Below are 22,460 nucleotides of genomic sequence, written 5' to 3'. Positions count from 1 at the left end.
GCATTGTATTGTAATGTATGATACAATACACTTTTTACAACATTAGTCAGAAGTGATGCTTAAAAATCTCATCTTAGGGGTGTGGTTGGAACAGGCGAGGGGAAATGGCTAAAAGGCCTAGAGATGGTAGATGAGAGCAGCTTAGTGGTTATCTACATATGGACTATGGTATTGACAAAATAATTTAATTCCCTCTGTGTTACCTGCACGCAAGTTAGATAAGATACAAGTTGTATTGGTGACCTGGTCCATTGAGGATAATGCTTACACAAGTTTGGTGCTTGGAAAATTGCCCTCTTTTCCCTGCCATTGCATACCTGGAGTGTGCTAACCTGATTTGAGCTTGGTATGCTTATTATTTCTTTCATAGGCTCCTAGCTAGCATTCTCTAGAATAACTGATCCATTAGTCTTCACCTGTTTGATTTAATCTGTTTGGATATATATATATATATAATGTTTTTGTTGGAAACTTAAAATAGAGAAAAGGGGACTTAGAATGTCACTTAGATGTAGAGGGTTTTAGACCTAGTCAAACCAATCAACCAAATTAACTGTAGAGCAAAATGTTGATATATTTGAACCTTAAAAACCTTGTTGAGACCATAAAATCATGTGTAGGAGGGTTGGGAAGGGAAAAACTTGGATGTGGTGGATGTTAAAGTTTGTGGACAAAGAGAACACCGTGACCATGATGTGGAGGGAAGACCCTCCTCTTTATTAGGGTAAGACACTACAATAACGACAGAAGTCTAAAGTTTCCTTCTCTATTAGGGTAGAATACAAACAAAACTGGAAAATGTGTAAAATACCCTTACAGACTATGTCATCTGGGTACAGGTACGGGTACGGGTGCGGGTGCGGGTGCCGTTACGGCGGGTACGACACAGCAATTCTAAAAAATGTGGGTATGTGGACACGGCTATATATATTAAATATCTCATAAATACAAAATAATATCAAAATAAACTGAATATAATCTAAATATATGTGCTATATCTAAGATATATATTATATACTGAAAATATAAAAGTATAAACTGAAAATATAATTATAAATTATAAATTATAAATTATAAATTATAAATTAAATACAAACTTGTATGTATAGAGGGTAAAATGGTGTGTCTGGGTGTCGACACGGGTACAGAGGGCAAAATGGAGTGTCCAGGTACCATAGCTAACAGAGTATCATTCACAATTAAGTACTAGAACAATGTAAAATTACTGGTTATTTCCCTACAGCACAGTCAACTAAGCTAGACCAATATTTTCACAGTGGTTTTGGGTTTTTCCAGGTAAACTTCCAGGCGGATGTAGTCAACTAGCGAAGGCATCTTAATGAATCTGTCGCTGAAGGGATTAAAAGTCTCAGTTTGTTTGATTCATTATGGTTCTCATGCACAAAAAATCCATTCCAAACTTGAAGATATTAAAGGCGAGATTAGAACTTGTCTTTGTCAAATTCATTATTGATTAGTACCTCCAAGGTTGGTTGGAAGGAAGATTGCTCAAGTATTGCTGAGCAATCATTAATTGATTACCTCAATTGGATGATCTAAACTGAATTAAGAGCGATGTTGATGTCATTAAAATAAATTGATGTTGATGAATGAAATTGACTTATTATTTAGTGTAAGTCTGTCTGAGTTGATTTAAGTTCCTCAAGATTCTCTGTTAACATTTGAATATTTGGTATACTGGTGCACTTTTTTCCCTAAAAGTCAATGATTTTTATAAATGGGATCCTGCTAAGCTTATATATGATGCATTTTTGGTGGTGGACATGGATGTCATGATACTATCTTGCCTTCATCTGCTTTTGCAGATGATGCACAGCTAACTCCAGTTCTGCGTCTTGGAGCTGGAGCATGTGCAGGGATTATTGCAATGTCTGCAACTTATCCCATGGACATGGTTCGTGGAAGGCTAACTGTCCAGGTCCTTTATTTGTCTTTCCATTGAAGTTCTTCCCTCTGTTAAAATTTGGTTTCTCTGTTAGCCAACACTTACTGATAATTGTCTTATTGCTTGAATTGTCGCTGAAGGCTAACTGTCCGGGTCCTTTATTTGTAATTCCTTTGAAGTTATTGTCTTATTGCTTGAATTGTCAAATGGTTTATGCAGACGGACAAGTCCCCTTACCAGTATAGGGGTATGTTTCATGCACTGTCAACTGTCCTGCGTGAAGAAGGCCCTCGAGCTCTGTACAAAGGATGGCTTCCTTCTGTCATTGGAGTGGTTGGTGATACCCTTCCTCTTTGTTGATATTGTACTTCAGTTTCCTGTTTAGTGTTGCCAATTTTATAATGTTAGTCCTCTTCTTCCTAAAGAAACATTAAACTTCAGTATGGTTTTCTGAAATCGAATTACATCTGAAGATTTTTAACATTGTATTATACACGCATACATGCACATCTATTTAGTTTGGTAAAAAATTAAGTTTATTTTTCAAGAATTTTAGACAAAGACAAAAAAAATCTTTTTGTTTATAGTGTTCTGAGAATGAAACAGATTTAAGTGGGTGTAGCATGAAATATAGATACATAAATAAAAATAATTCCCTAATTCTGAGGAAGAATAACGATTGTTACCTATTATTATCTTAATTTATGGTAAACAAGTATATTATAGCACCTTCAATATATCTGGGCTCCAATACATGAATAAATTGATAAATGAGATACACCACTTTAATTTAATGAAAACAGTAGAAAAGATTAACCCAAGCATCTTGTTCAATTTCCACTCATCCATCTAGTGAGACAGAAAAATCAATTTTAAATCTGATTTCCATGCTTAAGTAGCATCAAGATAAGTAAGGCAATACCTTTTGGGATGGGGTTAAACAACTTTTGGCAAAAAAAAGGCTAGAGGGGTGTTATGCCTTTTAGAGTATTTTGTCTAAAGTAAACGGATGGTAATTTAGGCACCATTTGGTAGGGTCAGGCACCTTTTACCAGAGTATTAAGCTAGTTTAGAAAAAAGGAGAGGAGAGCTGATAAATGAGAGAATTGAGGAGGGGCATGTCTTTTAAAATATTCAGATAATCTAATTAAGGAAAAAATAAGGGCAATCTGGACACCTTTTGGTAGGGGTGTGAGTGATAATTTTTCTAAACAAATGTAAGGGCAAAACTGACTTAAAAATGATTTTAAATATCTTTTTTGTTTCATGTCATTTTGAAAATAATTATAAAGGCAATGTCTTTTATCATGAATACTCTCACTTGTGCTTTTATAGTGTATGACATGAAGAGTAGGATTCTTCCTTCTCTCCTGACATTTTTCTTTTTCATGATTTAATTCATTCAATTAAAAAAAAGTTTTAGTTTTATGGAAGTAAAAAATAATTTTATAAATACCATTTGATTAACCTAAATCCACTCATAGTTTCTTCCTAATTATTGAGGCCTAGTTTCTTTATAATTATCCTTTGATTTGGATTTTGGACCCTTTGTTAGGAGGGCAGTTCTCGCTATAATATACAATGAAATGATTGGCTGTCATGACTAATTTCAATTTGTTTTTCACAGATTCCTTATGTAGGTCTAAACTTTGCTGTATATGAGTCTCTGAAGGACTGGTTAATCAAAACAAGGGCATTTGGACTTGTTGAGGACAATGAATTAGGTGTGACTACAAGGCTTGCTTGTGGAGCTGCTGCTGGAACAATTGGCCAGACAGTTGCTTACCCGCTTGATGTCATACGCAGAAGAATGCAGATGGTTGGATGGAACCATGCATCATCCATTGTATCAGGGGATGGCAGAAGCAAGGCTTCACTGGAGTACACTGGCATGGTTGATGCGTTCAGGAAAACAGTTCGAAATGAAGGTTTTGGGGCGTTATACAAGGGTTTAGTTCCTAACTCAGTGAAGGTTAGTTCATTGTGCCTTATTTGCTAGAAGAAAAACTATGATAAGGGAAGCCATATTGTTAATTGCAGTTTAATCCAACAGCAAATTATATAGCTTCTATTTAGATGGTGGAAGTTCAAGTTGGTCCAATCTTCTGAAGAATGGTTCTAGCTAAAAAGTTATTTAGTTTGCTGAAAACAGTTAAAAGGTTGTTCCTTAAGCATAAGTAACACCAATGATCGAATCCAGGGTAATGGAGAAAGCAGAGGCAGTTGCCTCCTTACAACAACAAACAACAACAACAACTATGCCTTCATCCCAAAACAATTGGGGTCGGCGATATGAACCAAAAAAGAAAATCATTCTGGGTCTTTCACATGAATCCTTCTCCTCCAATCATTTCTATCCAACCAAGTGTTGCCTCCTTGGTTGTCAAAATTTTTAGTTTGCTGAAAACAGTTAAAAGGTTGTTCCTTAAGCATAAGTAACACCAATGATCGAATCCAGGGTAATGGAGAAAGCAGAGGCAGTTGCCTCCTTACAACAACAAACAACAACAACAACTATGCCTTCATCCCAAAACAATTGGGGTCGGCGATATGAACCAAAAAAGAAAATCATTCTGGGTCTTCCACATGAATCCTTCTCCTCCAATCATTTCTATCCAACCAAGTGTTGCCTCCTTGGTTGTCAAAATTTTTCATAGATGCAAGGAGTTTCTGGAATATGTGCTTATAGGATGTTATCTTCCTATTTTTCTATTTGTGGTATCACAAAAATTTCTGTCTTATGTATGCATGTAATAAGGAACACTTTTTTACTCAACATGTGAAAAAACAAAAGAAAAGGAGAAGGGTATTATATATGTCAAATCAGTCTTAAACTTATCCATGTCTTGAATGGCACTATTGCACTCATATCCCTACTTCCTGGAGTCGAATGTGATAACTTGATGGCTAGGTCGCACTATCATTATCTGAGGGGTCTTGTGTTTGAATCCCAAGGGGGTTATCCCCCCAGCTTGCCTATCAAAAGAAAAAGGCTCTACTTCTATATTTTTTCAAACTTTAGGAAGATACCCTCGATTTGGTTCCCCATTGAAAATTCCTAGCTTCTCAACTGGTTTAAGGTTCCCCAGTGAAAAGGTCCCTCCAAACTCTCTCTCTCTCTCTCACACACACACACACACACAGTGTGGTTTAGACTTGTTTTGTTCCCTGAGAAAAATCCTAGCTCCTCTACTGGTTTAAGGTGCCACTGTGACTAGGGAAATCATTTTCTTGTTCAGGGCAACACTTTTGTAAATAACAGATTTTGCATTCATAATATGCCCTTGATATTTACTTAAATGAAAAAAAAACTGGAAAGAACTTAGTCCTGCTTTTCAAGATTGGTACAAAGAACTTAACCATTTTGTTAAATACCCTGAAATGAGTACTCCTGAAAGATAGTAGTTAGTGCTGGTGAGTCCAAGCCGCTACATCACCACTTATGTAAGTATAAGCTAATAATTTCACTAGAAACATATCTTCTTAAAAAGCTAATTTGCAATTGAAGAATTCTTTTAGCTGCGATTTTTTTGGCATCCAATGAGACCATGGTTACCGAGGTTGTGGATTGCAGTTCATGGGCTTTGGGTCATTGGTCACCAAGTGTCTGGAGACCCGGGTGTGCCAGGATCATTGGATTCATACCCATGTGTGTATCCTCATATTTCTGTGCATGTGCTCTTTATTTAAGTTAAAAATGTAAACTGTTGAAGGTTTAATAGACATAAACTTAAAACAATGCACATGTACCTTCTATGTATGGGCAGCACTTCATGTGTTCACTGGAGAAAGTTAGCTAGTACGGTTCATTGGTTTTGACCTGTTCAAATTCCAGGGAAGGGTGTGGCATTTCAATGCATATTTAATTTCCCTATATGTTTAAACTTGCCTTTAGTCAGCTAAATTTTTTGCTTTGATATTACAGGTTGTGCCATCCATTGCAATTGCATTCGTGACATACGAGTTGGTTAAAGATGTTTTAGGAGTTGAGATGAGAATATCTGACTGAGGGTTGTCATAACCAAGAGTGCAGATGAGGGTTCAGATGTGATTTTTGTAGGCATCAAGTACAAGGGGATGATGATATCACATATTGGCATTATTGCAGATTGTGCCTGAAAAACCCAAACACTTTGTAGGACTAAGCTGGTCTGTTTTCTTCATTCTTATGCAGTCAATAAAGCATTATAAAGAAGGTAATGGAGGAAGTTACTTCAGTATTCAAGCCATAACTCTTCTGTGTGATTGTTGTAGCATTTCTTTTATTTTTCCTTTTTGAAGGTATCTTATTGTAGGTTTATGCTCTATTTTTTTTGCCATATCTAAGCCTACAATTATTTTTCGAAACTTCTGGTGCATGAGAAATTTAATTTGCAGCCCTTCTCATGTGGGATTGATGAATGTTATAGACATTTTTTCTTCCACTGTCTGGAAATTCCATTCTGTGAATAATTCCGTGGCAATTGTTTGTGTAAGTTGAGGATGATTGCTGTGATGTACTTAAAGGAGACCTTTTGGAATGTCAATACTTGAGAAATTAAAAGGATCAAGCCAATTGTTAGCTGGGGAAAATTTTGTTAAGCTATTTATATATTGCCTTTATTTTATATGTCATGTAGGAAACACCTCATCTAGCTTCCCCTTTCAACCGTTTGAGAAAAACATTGGCTATTTGACCTACAAGTGCCCCCTTGTACATCAATGATGATCTGATAAAGTGGATCATCTTTAGAAATCTGAAAACTAGATACTGCTGATTTGACCTGAAATGGTCCCCTACCTGTAAACGACTGATTGCAACATGACCAGTTTGATGTTCTTATTAGTATTTATTTAATCAACAGTAGAGAATTAGAATTACGAACAAGGAATACAGAAATGTATGGTGGACAAGACCACTTTGAAGTTGCAGATTCAGGTGGTTTCTGCATAATTTCACTCTACTGTTGCTGTTATAGGCAGTTATTATTTCTGATGTGGTCAATCCTGGTCCTATTATCTGTTCCTATGCCTGTGTTCTTTTCGTTCTGCCTCTTTGCTTCTTTCATGCACCTTGTCTCTTTCACTGAAGAATTTACTGCTCCTTAGAAGTATATTTTCTTGAATTATGCAACTCACCAACGCATGATTTCCCTCTATAGATCCATTTTTGATGTGGTCGACTTGAAGGCCATCTATGTGACTAAGACCTTTTCATTCCAACTACATTTTCCCTTCTCTTTTTTAAAACAACTCGTCATTTTCTCTTAACCAAGGTATTCAATGCTTCTTAGTGTCACAACTTATCGAACTTTTATCTTTTAAAATTGCTTTCTACTGTTGCTGTTGTAAACGGCCTAATTATCTGTATGCAGGCAGCTTGATTTCTATCTCAGTATAAGGCTTATATTTTGATTCCCTCTGCTTGCTCAGTTCTCTCCTTCTTCAAGCGCCTTGTTTGTTGTGTTCTCTGGATTTCAAGAACTCACTGCTTCCTAAGCATCATTGTGAAAATCATGGTAATTTTGGACTTTTAACTGCACATCTGTTTCCAGTTTCTCTGGGGTCTTTTTAATAACACATTTCATTCACATCTCTTTGCATGCTTGTTTCTCCCTTTCCCTTTCTATCCTCAATATTTACAATTTTTGTGCTTTGCTGTCACTGGTGCCATAGAATCTCCAGTTTTGTAATACTGCTCTCTCTCTCTCTCTCTGGTGCACATGCGCACAATCCGTTATGCAACACTCCTCTTGTTATATATCTTCTCCAGCTCCAGTCGTATGCTTGCTATTTGCACAAGTCTCAGCTCTTAATAAAATTAAGATATCTTCAAAATTCTTTGATAGTCATTTTTCACTCCAAGCAGGAGCAAGATGCCTATGTTCTTACCAACGGGTTTCCGACCATCTGGTAGGAGCAGTTTGTTCAAGTTACCATGTGATGGGACGTTGCAAGTTTGAACCCCACCGGTATATGAGTGGTTGAATAACTGCCTGGTAGTATGAACAGGCCTCTGGGTTGGCTAAAAAGGCTGTTTGTAAGGGGCGGGGGCTAATTCCCCCAGCTCTGTTATGGAAAAAAGGACGCCTATGTTCTTTGTGGAGGCTTTGTTTCTATTTCTCACTGTTAACGCATTCTCGTAGATGTGCAAAGCGCTTGTTGCCTTTTTCAAGATATTATTTTCATTTCTCAAAGTCCCCAACATTTGTTTTCTTGATTGGGAACGCATCACCTAACCATGTTCACATGGCATCACTGCTTAAGTGGGTCAGTTTGGATCATGGTACGTCAGACCTGATTTCAAATGGGATCTGAAAGATTGTGCCCAACCTAAATTGGTAGGAATCTGTTTGGTTCTGTTCATAATATTTGTTTCAGATCCATATGGGTCATGTTGATTTTAAATGGGTTGGGTGAGTCTGTTCAAGAGGTTGAGTTCTGTTGGATGTAGAATGAGTAGGGTAATCACTGTTTGGGATAGAATCAGTTCCTGTATGAAATTGGTTCAGGGCGAGTTTTGATTTGGGTACGAACTGGGTAGGTTGCCGAATGAGCGTGGACTAAAGGAGTCTTTACCAAGAATCTTCAGTGAACATTTTGGGGTTACCTAGTATATTGAATAAGTGATGTTATAAAGATGATTTGATAAGATAGTGGGATGATTTTGATAAGCTAACTCTATAAAATTAGGATTTGTGTATCTAGATCTTCTGTTTGGCATGTATTGTTTTGTGTTCTTACGTGCAATTTATGTACAAGTGGTTTGGACATAAATTGGATTCAGATTTGGGCAGGTTTGGTTATATATTGCGGACGACCAATTGCGTCACAATGGGTTGGGTATAGATGGCATCGAGTCCTAAAGTTTCATGCCAAGGATCCAGTCACAACCTAGTTATGGGGAAGACATCAATGAGGGAAAATCTTGCAATATTTTTAGAATTTATGCTAAAATCTTGTGAAAATTTTATTTAATTATATGGAAAATATTCAATATATGAATAAATAAAAAAATAAATATATAATAAAGTCTGCAAAAAAGTGTTCTTATAGTGTTAATGTGTTGATATGCGAATGATATTATGAAAATATTGCATTTTTTGCTACAATATTTGCTTTTGAAAATATGGATGATATTTGTGGCTATCCAAGAAGCAACTTGTTTTTTAAATGAGTTTTAAGTTTTGGACTAAACACGATTCATGGACAATGGATCTATTATGATTTGGTTGGTTAGCTCTACAGGGTATGATTCTTCCATACACGGTATGGTACTTCGGTTTGGATTGGGTTTTTCCCACCCACTTGCTCCCCTACACTTTAATGGTGTCTTGATGTATATACATTTCAAGCGTGGTGGAAGATATATCACTCAGGGGGCCATTCCGGATATGCATTATCGGATGCCAAATTTGTCCTTTGTCACATATACTGAGAACAAATAAAGTATTCTGAACTTTAGGGGCCTTTTTTTTGGATGTATTTATGTTTATTGCTTAAAAAAGATGAACACAAATGTTGTTCATATAAAAAAAACATCAGTTATAATCACCAGGCATCAATCAAGGTTTGTTGTAATGCAAATTGTTTGTTTCCAACTTTCGGGCTTCTCAAAAATAGATAGGTAAATGTGGATTAATATTTGGTGCTATTAAAGGCATGAAACTATGGAGTATAAATTACCTTTTTTTTCATATTTTTTAGAAACTTTTATAGATTGGACCTTATGGATGTGATCTAAAAAGTTTGTTTAGTAGAAAATGAGTTTTGAATCATGTGATAGTTTCGTGAGCAGGCTTTTTAAAGGCTTCAAAATTTTAGTGTCCCACAATGCACTGAAATTTACTACTTAAAAATCCATATTTTTAGATCTAAATAACACGATCCAAGATTTAATCCTTAGTAAACAAACCATGCTGAGCACAATTGTGTGGTCAGATTGAGTCAATAAAGCTTGAAACTATGACTTGTAGCTCAATAATTCAGTCCCTTTCAATAGCACCAAATGTAAACCCGATAAATTCAAAGGGCAAAGGGGTTTCATAGATATAGCAATTTTTTTGAGGGAGCTTAGATCTAGCAATTAAAATGGGCTATGTCTAACAATGTCACTGTATATTCCAAGCTTACTCCAAACTCCAGTCTGAAACTTTTTATGTTCCTGTTTTCGGCACTACTTGCCAGTATCTTTATTCTTCTGTCGCTGCTTCTAGTCACTTTTTTCTACCCACCTCAAGTCTTACCTTTTATCTGATATTTCAGAAAGAGTCCTTTATTTTCTTAAAAGGCATTTAAGGATATAACTTTTCAAAGAAACTGACAAATAGAGACCTCTGTTAGAGTAACTTAAGTTAACCGTGAGTTATGTGCAATAAAATTTTTTTTTTTGAAAAAATGATCATACTATACGACAACAATAACACGTTTTCCTATAGTTTTTTAAATCTGCCCCATGTTCAAATTCGCAAATGTCTGACTTTTTTAGGACATCTTTACCCTTCGCATGAGTGAACCTCCTACAGTTTGCGCAATATATTGGTTCACTCTTCGGGTATCACAAACTCTCACTAAAAGGTAGATTCACACGTTTTTTTTTGCAGACCTCGCGATGTTTGCATGACAAAATTTGCAAACTTTGTGTAACAGAAACCCTTTGTAACATCATAAATATTTTACTAAATTCACATAACGATAGTACTAAGTTCACATGACCAAATTGAAAACTTTTTGTAATATCACAAATATTTTACTAAATTCACATATATAGTACAAAGTTTGCATAACTAAAATTTTGAACATTCTGTAACTGAAACCTATCCTAACTTTGCAAATATTTCATTAAATTCTCATATATAGTATTAAGTCTGCATAACACGGTGCATATTTCCTTTAATAACTAATACTCAAGTAGATATGTAAATACGAGGCAATATGCTCAAATATTTGGCATGCAAATTTTCAGTTATTCACATACTTGCTGAATTATATATAAAGTCAATTTTGTGTATTTTGCTTCTTTTTTTCGTTTATTAATGACAAGAACCCTAATCCTTTTTCCTTTAGAACCATCAATATTTTTCTCTCCCTTTGCGATGATTTTCGTAAAAATTTTTGATGCATTATGACAATGATTCAATATTCTTCTCATCGACTTTCCTGGTTAGGTCAAAAGGTGAGTTTTATAAAAATAAAACTATATATGCATAATGGTTTATTTCATTCTGAACATTTTATTTTTTTTAGATATAAGCATTTAATAGCTCCATGTGTATTTGTGTTTGATTGTTGCTGTGGATGTTTTTGTATGTATAGATTTAGTGTTTCAAAAAATAAGATATAAAAAAAAGTCAATGCTCATCTGGTATAATTGTTCTCCGAACTCAAATAGTCAATATATATAGATAGATGTGTTGAACGATGATAATGTAGAATCTATATTATTTAGTGGTGACATTTACTTATTTGAAAAGCTAAAAAAATAGTTGTTTCTTACAAAGTTAAATAAGAAGCAGTTAAAAGTGATGTATAAGAAATAATTGATGAATGAAATGATAAGAATCCTGTGAAGAATATGCATCCATATTAGGCACCATCTATTGAGCTCAGTCCTTTGATGAACATCTAGCTGTCCCAAACAATGAATGATATTGATGTCCCAAACATTGAGCTCAAGCACGCGGAGGGCATGCAGTTGCACAAACTGATTAAGGATATAGATATTCGACGTGCAGACAATGAAGAACTTTCATGAATAATTGGTGTTGAACCCCGTGGGCAAACCAATGCTGGTTATCTTCATTGTAGTAATGTGGATGATATCTAGCATTTTATGGCAGATAAGAAAGCTAGGTACAACTTGTTGAATTTTTTAATTTATGGTTGAAATGTAAGTGTAATGATGGATGCAATATTTTTATGGTTAATATTGAAAGTTAAAAATACAGAAATATTGCATGCATGAAAGTAAAAAAATGATAGTTACGATGAATTTTGATTTAGTTCATACTACGAAATAATCAATTAGTAGTAGTAGCGATGGCGTAAATAGTAGAGAATTGGATGATATCAATGATGGTGCCTAATAACATACTCAAATGATCGAGAAATTGCTTTCGATAAAAGGTTTCATGATCTTCAGCACCACCATGAGTTTTTGAAAGATCATTCAATTAATAATAACTATAAAACAAAATTTGTGAAGAGCTTCAATAACAAAGTAATTGTCGTGTACACGAGAAAGAACCCATTAACTATGGTTGATTGCTTCTGGAAGATCCATTGCACAAAGGTGAGTTGACAACGTTCTTTCAAGTGAAGAAGTATGAAAGAGAGAATACATGTGGTAGATCATTGGGCAACCTTATAGTAAAAAAGTGTCTTCAAAGTGTATTTAATGTGTTATTCATAAATGAATGCACGATAACCTGAAAATGACTCCAAGTGAAATCATGAATGCCATCATTTGCGAGGAAAGTGTAAAGGTTACTTACAAACAAGCATGACATGTATGAAAATGGATGAGGAAAACACTATATGGTTAATTTGAAGAGTCCATCAAGATGCTTTCTGCCTATTTGGATCAATTGATGAAGGCTAATTGATGATGGCTAGGGTGCATTGTGATCGAGAGGAGACAACTATTTAAGTACATCTTTTTATCATTCTACCTATGCATCAATGTTTTTTTAAAAGATATCTTCCAGTTCTTATGGTAAATGGTACATTCCTAAAGAGAAGATACATGTGTATATTATTGTGGGACCATAGTACTGATCATTGTGGTAAAATATTTCTGGTATTATTTTCAATTGTAGATAAGGAGTCAAAGGATTCATGGTCATAAATTTTTTAGCATGTTGGTTGTACTTTTGCAATGGTATTTTTAAAATATATTTTTCACTAAAAGATTTACAAAATCGACAACCAAATAAATAAAAACCGACTTTCCACGAATGTGGCAAGTACAGGTCGAATTCTCAAGGAACATGAAATATCCAAATTAATTCTAAAAATTTTAATTTATTAATATCAGAAATGTTACAACTAAGTTAAACACTACAATTCTAATTAAGTTATAAACTAAAAATAAGAATTAAATCCTAAGCAGGTTGCTAAGTCTTCTACAGATCGCAAAGGGCATTTATGTTATTTCACCACATCTGCATTCTTTTGCTTGACGAAATTAACCTTGTAACCTGTAGATGCTTATCAACCTAGACCATAAAAACAAGTCGGTATACAATTATGATAAATAATTTTAAAATTACACTAAAACTAATTTTATAAGGAATTACTGAAACTAAATTACAATTAAAATAAAAAATAACTAAAATGCTGGGGGTAATTTGACCTATAAAATGTCCGAGTGAAAGAGCTAGGCCTAACCTGATGAGATGAAAGGGCAGGGACTGAGGCTTGCTGGTTTTTCCAAGAAAAATTAGGGCAGTTTTGCCAACCTGGATTGTATGAAGATGAAAATGGATTATTATCCTTTTCAGGCACTCTTGGTGCATAGACAACCACCACTGGTGCATTATTGTGTTGCTCGTAGGCGTGTGGCTCATGGTCTTCTTGCACCCAATTGGTCTGCTCAGATGTGTGCAATAGATACCCTCTCGACAGATAACCTTCATGCTCATATGGAGCAAGCTCTGGTTCACTCGTCGGCATACAATTGTTTGGCAGAAATCTGTTTCACATATACGCACTGCGAATATGTACTCACGCATATGGCACGATCATGCGTTGTCCATGGATGTTGTACTCTTTATTCTGCACAGTGTTGACGGCTATAGCCACACTCACTCTCTTGAACCAGAAGACTGCATGAGTTTTTGAACTCAGTTGAATAATCCACATGCATGAAATGGTCTTCATACGACATGTCACACACATAACAACTCATATTATAATCGTTGTGCGCATGGGCACCTGCATCGGCCTCATCATAGGTGCTTGCACCATGCGCATCACGCGTATGGGCACTCGCACCTAGTGCATGGCACGAATAGCTGCATGTGGCACATGTTGCATGCATGGGCACTCCATAGAGTTGTGCCTCATGCGTTATGTTGTCGTTCACACACGAGTCACACACAAAACCGTTTATATCATGCACATCATGCGCAAAGCTGCTAGAATGTGCTCATAGTGTGCACATGCACTGGAAGGTTGCGCGTATGTCTCTTCTGCACTCAGTATGTGTGCAACATACTCACAAGCGTACTGCATATGCTTTGATGGTTCAAGGCACTTGCCTTATGCCCAGATGTGTGATTTTAAATCTGACATCATCACCGTGATTTGTTGCTGCAGTATGGCGATGTGGAATTCGATTCTTGTCATTCGACCATGCACCCTGTCAAATTTTCCTTTCAACAAACCGTCTCGAGCAACGACTTTATTTATCCTCTCCTCTATACGTTGTTGTAGATTCTCCACAATTGAGGATGCACAGGACTGTGGAAGTCATGCGTTGCAACTTGCCTCCGTATTACACGCTGAGGCTCACCACAATGGCGCACCCCGTGCGCAGGTGGCTCACAACAATCGACCCTATGCATAGGGCTTATTATAGGACTATGAGCTCTGCAGTGCATGCAGACACTGAGCTATCACATGAAGGCACACTCGGCTTACAGTGCACACAGGCACTGGCATGCAAGGTTGTTAAATGCGTTGAGGCGAAGCGAGCATTGAGCTTGTTATGAAGCGAGGCGTTGAAGCGTAAGCTTCATGATCAACATATTGAGACTCAATAGAAAGCTTTGCTTTTCTGCTCCTGCCATATTTATACTAACAAAATATACTGTTTTGCTTAAAAAACACATTGCAAAGGAATATTGGGTTCAATTACATGACTGCATTGAAAAAAAAAAGACAAGAAAACTTTCTGCAGTTTATTTGTAATCATCAACTGGTTTGTTTGAAAAACTTCATGAACTAAAAGGTAACAATGTTTGCCAAAACATATACACGTGCCTATTTGAAGAAGCATGCCAGGAAAAATGCATAAGACATTAAATTCACCTGCACATGGATAAGTTGGTTTGTTTCATTGTGAATATTAAATCTAGGGTAATCAACACACATACATCATATGGATATTCCTGCATGCGCAGTCCATAAAAAGCAAAAGCTTTTGGTATGGAATAAACTGTTTTTATAGACTACAAAAATTGATAATGATAAAAGCCACAAGTGAAGTGAGATGTCATTAGAAAACGAAGCTAACCCAGGAAACATTTTGGCTTCCACTAAAATCTCAAACTATGAAAAATACAGAGGTTTCATAGCAGTCTTACAGGCCATGCCCAGTCTGAAGAATAACTTCTGGAGCCATCCAGTAGGGCATCCTTTTCATTGACTTGGCCCCTGATATGGTTGCCTATCATACCCAGAAGTGCTAATGAATTAGTGGCCCATAGGCTATAATGGCAATGGTTAAGCAACCATAAAAGGGTAGGAGTACGCACACCCACATTTATCAAAAGCAAAAAGGAAATGTAGAATCTAAAAATACCAGTTCAACTACTTGTTTAGAAGCACCAAAATCAGCTAGCTTGATGCAACCTTTATTATCAACTAGAATATTTGCACCCTGAAATCCAAAGACATCTTCAAAGACCGATAATCAAAGTCGAGCAGTTAAAAAAATAAAGGCAATAGAAAATAAATTCGATCACAAAAACATTTTCAAACAACAAAACCTTGATGTCTCTATGGATGACTCCTTTTCCATGGAGATACTCCAGTCCTTGAAGCAGTTGTTTCGTATACATTCGTATAACCTGTAGATGCATCCAATCACAAGAATAGCTTAAACATCCAGAATTTAGAAAGTAAACAATGAAGGGGAAGAGTAAACACTTACAGGTTTCAGAAAAGAGCCAAACTTCCCAAGAAAGGATGCTATGGATCCACAAGGAACAAATTTTAACAGAATAATTAAGGCTTCCTCTTCTCTAGCTGTGCCTGGAATAACTTCTTCAAGTTCCCTAATATGAGCCTAGAATCCCAAGCCAAATACAAAAACCACCATAAAGAAAAACAAAGAATTTCAAGATCCCAGTATTGAATAGGAAAAGAAATCGCAAGGTCCAAAGAAAAGCAATCACCCCTCCTCTCGTAACAAGGAAAACAATTAAAAATGAATCTGGCTCACATAGCAATTCCCAAAAAGAATTAGCTTATACTATTCGATCAACAGAGTAAGCAGAAATTGCACAACAGATGAAGTGTGTTGCTTGGTAAACAAAAAAAACAACCGAATTCCGTGCGGAGATCATTCAGAGCTTGGAATTGCTATGATCGTCAAGAGAATTAACAAAAAAAAACGGAAAATGTGAAAAGAACAAAAGTTAATAAAAAACAGAAACAAGAGCAAACAGACTTCTTACTTTCCCTTTCTCGTTGGACACATTGTTAACGGCGGTCAAAACCTGAAAAACATATAAAAGAAACACTCAAATTCAAGAAACTGCAAAAGCCAGTATCACGAACGAAGAGAAGCCCTATACTAAAGAGAGAGAAAAAATGATTGGCAAAATACGCCGACCTGCTTGACAGCAAGAAGCTCTCCCAAATTGAGATTCATGCCCATGTAGACATGGCCATATGCTCCGCACCCGATGATCTCCCCCTTACGCCACCAGATCGGTAGCGCAGCAACCTTGGGGAGGGGCTGTGGTAACGGCGACGACGAGCCCGACGCCGGGGATCTTTGGAGTAACCCAATCCACAACCGTCTTACGCAGTTTGAGATCCCTTTCATCAGGCTAGCGTCTTCGCCGACATCAAGCGAGGCACTCGGAGAGACAAGATGTACATGATGCGTACGCCCTCCCCCCTCTTCAGTGTTTTACTTTTATATTTGTGGGCTGTACATGATGCATACGCCTTCGAATCGAAGTGGGCCTCGAAGCGAGGCACACACTTCATTCATGTGAAGCGTGCACTTCGAGTTTGCAAATGCTTCACTACAGTGCTTCGGTACTTTGAGGTTGCACTTCGCCTCTGAGGCGTACGCTTCAGGTTCTGAGGCTTACGCCTCTCACAACACTGCTGACATGGCCATAGGCAGCTCATGCTAGAATGCGTGCACATGCACAAACATCAATGCACAGGTGCGGCAAAAATCTCAGCACTCGCTGGCACACGCGACATATATGGATGGCTATTGTGTGTGTTTTGCAGTAAGCTCACAAGCACAGGAGTGTGTTGTGCATCGTGTGTTGACAGATGCACACACTGTAATATGGCAGTAGATGCACAAGTGCATATGATAGTAGTACGAGCATCAATTATGGATGTAGATGTGCATACTGCAATGCAATGGTGTGCATGTAGGTGTTGTGACGGCATGCTGTGAGGCACCACTACATGCGATGTTGAATGTCCTACGCAATCTAGCCACTGCAAGAAATTATGCGCATGTTTTGGAGCACACGAAGGTGAGACAGTGTAGGCTATGCTGAACGACACAGCTTGTTTGCGGCTGTTGGCTGTGCATAGGCTACAGAATGTGTACACATGAATGTTTGGCAAGCAGGCGAAGATTCGACACGTACAAGTGTTGTCCATTTCAACTGCACCATAAATATTGTCCTTGGCAGGTGCACGCACATGCACTACTTCAGCAATGCAAGCACAAGGCAGGTGGTAGATGACGAGCACTTGGACCTGCAGCAAAATGTGCGCACACAATTGCCTGTGGTTGCTGGTGCATAGTCGTGTGGCAACTGAAACCTCAAGTATGCATCAGGTAGCGTTGCACCAACCACCAGCATCCTATTGATTAGATCAAAGTGTGACTGCTGAAACAACATTGATATCAATGACAAACTGCTCTGATACCATTTGTTGTGGACCGTCCTTGCAACTCCCAAGATCTGTAATGCGTTACACCATAAACAATGCATCGCTTGCGATAGGCGGATCATAGGCACTCATACCTCTTTGCGCATAGGCAAAAAATTGCAACTGAATAAGAATGACACGTATCACACGTACCCTAGAGTATATTGATCGTGTTCAAGGCTTCCAATTCAAAGACTATTGTTGCTGAGTCACTGCACATAGCAATGCGTAGGCCTTCATTCAGTAAGGTCTATAGGCCTTGTGCATACGAACAAACACATGAAGTGTATATGCTTAATTCACACACATGGCAGTAACCAACAGAGGATCATCATTACACTTAGCTTATGAGAAATACACAATGAAGGCGAGTAGGACCTTGGAACATCATCAAAGGCTAGAGATACATTCACAGTTCAATCACACGCTTTGAAGGAAGTTGTCATGTATGGTTTCACTATCAATTACCATCAACGCTCAACAAGATACCTATTATATTGATTTAGACAATCGTGAGCTAAGATTAGCTCAAATGATGCATCTGAGTTAAAAGATGATTCAAAAGATGAAAATTGCATATTCACAAGGCTCAAAACTCAAATTTGTATAGTTACACATGCTCCAACCATCAACTATGATCCCTTATGCAATCGAAGATCATTCAACAATTTCAGAACTTCTATAACACAATCAAAGCCTTCAATACTTAAATTGATAGCATAAAACAATCAGATACTTCCGTTAAGGTGGTATCCACTTGAGACGATCGCAACTCAACTTTGTTTTGGTCGGTCTATTTCTACCTTCAGCGCCATCAACATGAAGAGAGAAAGAAGACATTGAAGAGGAAGGAGAAGGCGTGAATCCTTGAGTGAGAGATTATCTCTCTCCTGCGGCCCAATCCTCACACGATGAAGCCCAACTCTCAAATGAGAGTAATTCTGTTTCAGAATTTCCAAAGATTCCAAAAAAATGTCTAAACATGATGCCTTGGGTCCTATTTATAGACCCAACTAGTTTACAAAAGTGAGGGGTGATTTTCTTGGTCACCCTACTGACATGATAGGTTAAAGTTGGCTCCTACTAACCTCCAATTAGAGCGCAACATCTCCGTATTGCCACTTCACTTGTGCTGAGTCACGGTCCACGCATATGGTCACCATTGATGCACGTTGCGTGCATGCCACCGTGCTTTCGTGCATTATGCGCTCGCACGCTGTGCGCGTTTGCACCCGTGCTTGTGCACTGTGTGCATGTGCGCATATTGCTTATGCATCGTGCACATGTGCACACATTACTTGTGCACCATGCATGTGTGCACATATCACTTGTGCACCCAATGCATGTACCTTGTGTGTGCGCCCTGGCCGTGCACCATATGCAGGTTCAACCTTGCACATGTGCTTTCCCTATAGCTAAAGTCGTGGCTTTGGCTTGTGTTTGATCGACAATGACAAGCTATGGGTTTGTAGTAAGGTTCGCAACACCAGTGTGGATGAATAAGCATGTGCCAAAAAAGTAAAGTAAGAATTATCTCATATTGTTGTCTAACCTATGACTGCCCATCCCTTGAAAACATGGTAGCTTCACCTTTATTCTCCTCCCCTTGCTAGGGTCATAGTGGCTCCTCAACCATGATAACTTGAGCCTTTCACATTCGAACGCATCATCCTTCGCTTCTAGATAAAGAAGACCCAAGTGCTTGAAATCTCTCCACCGATGTGTATTCATTGGCTCTCTATAACACTTAAATCTAGTGATTTGTGCCACGTCCTCCAACATAGTGGTCATCTCAGTATTTTTGAACTGACATGTGTTGATTGTTATATTCAAAAACTGCATAACGAATTCTAAGAAGACTATGATCGGTGTTTCATGGTGTGATCTCTAAGATTTTTTTTTTAAATACATTTGATCCAACCACTTCGCTTCCTCTGTTAGTTTTAGAAACCACTCATGTGCTTAAAACCAGTAGATTTGGTGCATGCAACTTGTTAGATCTGATGAATCTTGTCTATGTGGATTGTGTAGTCATAATTAATTTAGCTGAAATCTATCAAATGTCACAGATTAATTATTGAATATAGGATTCAATCTCAAATTATAATCATATATGACAAATTAATCATTAAATTTCCATATTCAAAGAACTTGTCTTATAAACATGTTTACACACATATGCACAAGTATAATATTTTAAAAATTGAATTACAATATTCAATTTGGTTATCCAAAAAATATGCTTGACACATATATGACAAAATAATCAATCAATTGCAATATTTAAACTAATTATCCTAAAAACATTCTTCAAACATTTATGACAAATTAATCAAAGAATTATAATACTCAAGATACTTATCTTAAAAACATGCTCACACACACATATACACGAATATAATATTTTAAAGATTGAATTGCAAGATTCAATTTAGTTATCCTAAAAAACATGCTTCACATATTGTTATCATTGCAAAATTTTACTTTTGTAAGTCAAACTAACATTTGAAAAAGATTTTGCAAATAACTCGCCTCCATTTTAAAAGGCAGGATAATTTCGAAGAACGGGACTCACCTGTCGGTACGAGGTTCCACCATTCCTGGCACCATAATCATGGCTAATCGAACCAAGGATCAATCTAGTCCTTTGCTTTGCTCAATTTGTCTAAATCGATGTTCTATGTCCTAAATACACAAAGAATCAGGCATGTGCTATGAAATTCTAAAAAATACAGATTGAAAATATGATGTATGCTTCAAATATTGGAAAATACTTGGAGAAAAGACACTTTGAAAATCGTGAATCACATTGAAAAACATTTCTAAAGAAAAGGAAAATCGATTTCTAAAGAAATCCTGAGGTTTTGAGAAAACCAATTTTGAGAAAAGACTTAGAGAAAGTTGATTTTTCTGATTTTGACTCCTGAAATTGAGAAGTATTGAAACTTGAAAAATCAATTTTTGAACTTAGAGAAGGTATTTGAAAAGAGGAAAATCCTTGAAGATCGATTTTGAGGAAAAGGAATCTTGAAGTTTTGAGAAAATTGAATTTTGAGAAAATTGAATTTTGAGAAAATTTAGATAACTTTGAGGAAGATCGATTTCTTTAGAGATAGAATCTCTGAATTTGTTCAGAAAAGTGGGCATGTGGCCCTATGAAATCCTTTTATGATGCACTCTAACCTAGATGAATGAATGAATGCAATTTGCAAAAATATTTTCTAAAGAATTTGAGGAAAATCTTTGAGAAAAAGAATTTTTGTGCCCTATAGAACTTCAATAATGTAAATTTGTCTCATATCCTTGACTATGGCCACAGTTATGGATTGAATATAACTCATTTGATTCTAAAAGGAGAAAAATATTTAGAAAACTTTGAAATATGTAATGATTTTTTAAGATAGCCTAAGAGTGTAGGCCGATTGTGGCTTAGAAAAAGATGATAAATCTGGGTTTCGTTCGTATTCTGACTATGGCCACAAATACAAAACCCATCGAGTTTATCAACTCCTTAGAAGCTAGTGCATGTGACATTCATGTAAACCATGGTGAGTTTGAATATGTATATGAATTATCATTCATCACACATTGATATTTATATAAAGAAATAAACTATATGCAATGCAATCTTATTCTAAGCAGGAAAAATAAATTCTTATTCCAAATGTTTACAATTACAATTTATATAAAAAGGGGAAAAAATAAAATAAAATACACTCTTGAATGTCCTTGTAAAACTAGAAAACTTGTTAGTGAAAATATATTGGCTTTTCTAGATTTATCCAATAATATATGAAAATTACTAGATTTATCCAGATATAAGATTTTTTCCACATTTTTCTGAGATAAACATAATAAAAGATGATGTAAAATTGAAGAAATACTAAAAATAAATAACTTTGAAATTTATAATTTGGAGAAAATTGATAAAAATACCCCTGAAAACAAGACTATCGCCTTGAAATCAGGGTTTTCAGAAAAGATTTTTGGTAAAACTTTGGATTTAGAGCTCAAATGGATTTAATAAACACCAAATCGAGTATAAAGTATCCTAGTATGATTATAAACATGATCAATCATTAAAAACATGAAATATTTTATAAAAAAACTAAAATATCACAAAAATAATGATTTTTTGCCAGTATTTTACTCGAACCGGGACTCCGCGCGCACCCTGTTTTCATGATTTAATCAAATAATATATCAAATGAATTTAAAAATTTGTAAAAATAGACATGCATAGTTTTGATAACCTTAAAATTAAACTGTATTAAAAAAAATATTGTTGACATTATTTTAATACAAAAATTGAATAAAACTCTAAAATACGTGATTTTACACATAGGCACACACCTATCACAACGTCAGACCCGATTAAGGTATCAAATCACTATAAAAACTCACAAACATTTACAAAGAGATACTAGACAGAAAAACAGAGATTTTCTTTTTTACAGATCAGAAAAATCATCTTTGGTTAGAGAGATATCGTTCCGACAATATATGCTCGATTTCGACGAATATATAATGAGTTGAAATAAATATATCCAATTTTGAGTATAGGGAAATATAACAAATCATATTCAAAAATTATAAAATTTTAGCAGATGAAAGTAGACACACATATAAAGATTTTTCTTTTTATAGATTATCGATCGAATCTTTGGTGAGGGAGATACGATTGACACAAGTCGGTCTAGGGTTTGAACAATGC

General features: G+C 36.2%; 2 protein-coding genes across 2 annotated transcripts in view; one reads left to right on the top strand and one right to left on the bottom strand.

Moving 5' to 3' along the window:
• LOC149820051 (mitochondrial adenine nucleotide transporter ADNT1) overlaps positions 1-6,327 on the top strand; it is a 68,326-nt gene extending 61,999 nt beyond the window's left edge. The window contains exons 5-8 of the mRNA XM_089982235.1: positions 1,827-1,939; positions 2,126-2,239; positions 3,534-3,878; positions 5,832-6,327. Of these exons, the coding sequence (XP_089838361.1) occupies positions 1,827-1,939; positions 2,126-2,239; positions 3,534-3,878; positions 5,832-5,915 (656 nt within the window). The 3' untranslated portion in view covers positions 5,916-6,327. The remainder of the gene's footprint in view (positions 1-1,826; positions 1,940-2,125; positions 2,240-3,533; positions 3,879-5,831) is intronic.
• Positions 6,328-13,609: 7,282 nt separating this feature from the next.
• Positions 13,610-16,661, bottom strand: LOC149820050 (mitogen-activated protein kinase kinase kinase NPK1-like). Its single transcript, XM_089981732.1, has 8 exons — positions 16,446-16,661; positions 16,288-16,329; positions 15,762-15,896; positions 15,598-15,678; positions 15,411-15,488; positions 15,193-15,275; positions 13,820-13,899; positions 13,610-13,710 (listed from the first exon to the last, which is right to left on the bottom strand). Exons 1-8 carry the CDS (start codon positions 16,659-16,661, stop codon positions 13,610-13,612), a joined length of 816 nt encoding a protein of 271 aa, XP_089837858.1.
• Between the last annotated feature and the right edge of the window lie 5,799 nt (positions 16,662-22,460).

Source organism: Nuphar pumila, chromosome 12 (genome assembly GCF_984573655.1).
Source record: "Nuphar pumila chromosome 12, dmNupPumi1.hap1.1, whole genome shotgun sequence".
Classification (NCBI taxonomy): domain Eukaryota; kingdom Viridiplantae; phylum Streptophyta; class Magnoliopsida; order Nymphaeales; family Nymphaeaceae; genus Nuphar; species Nuphar pumila.
This window is presented reverse-complemented; position numbering and strand designations above follow the sequence as displayed.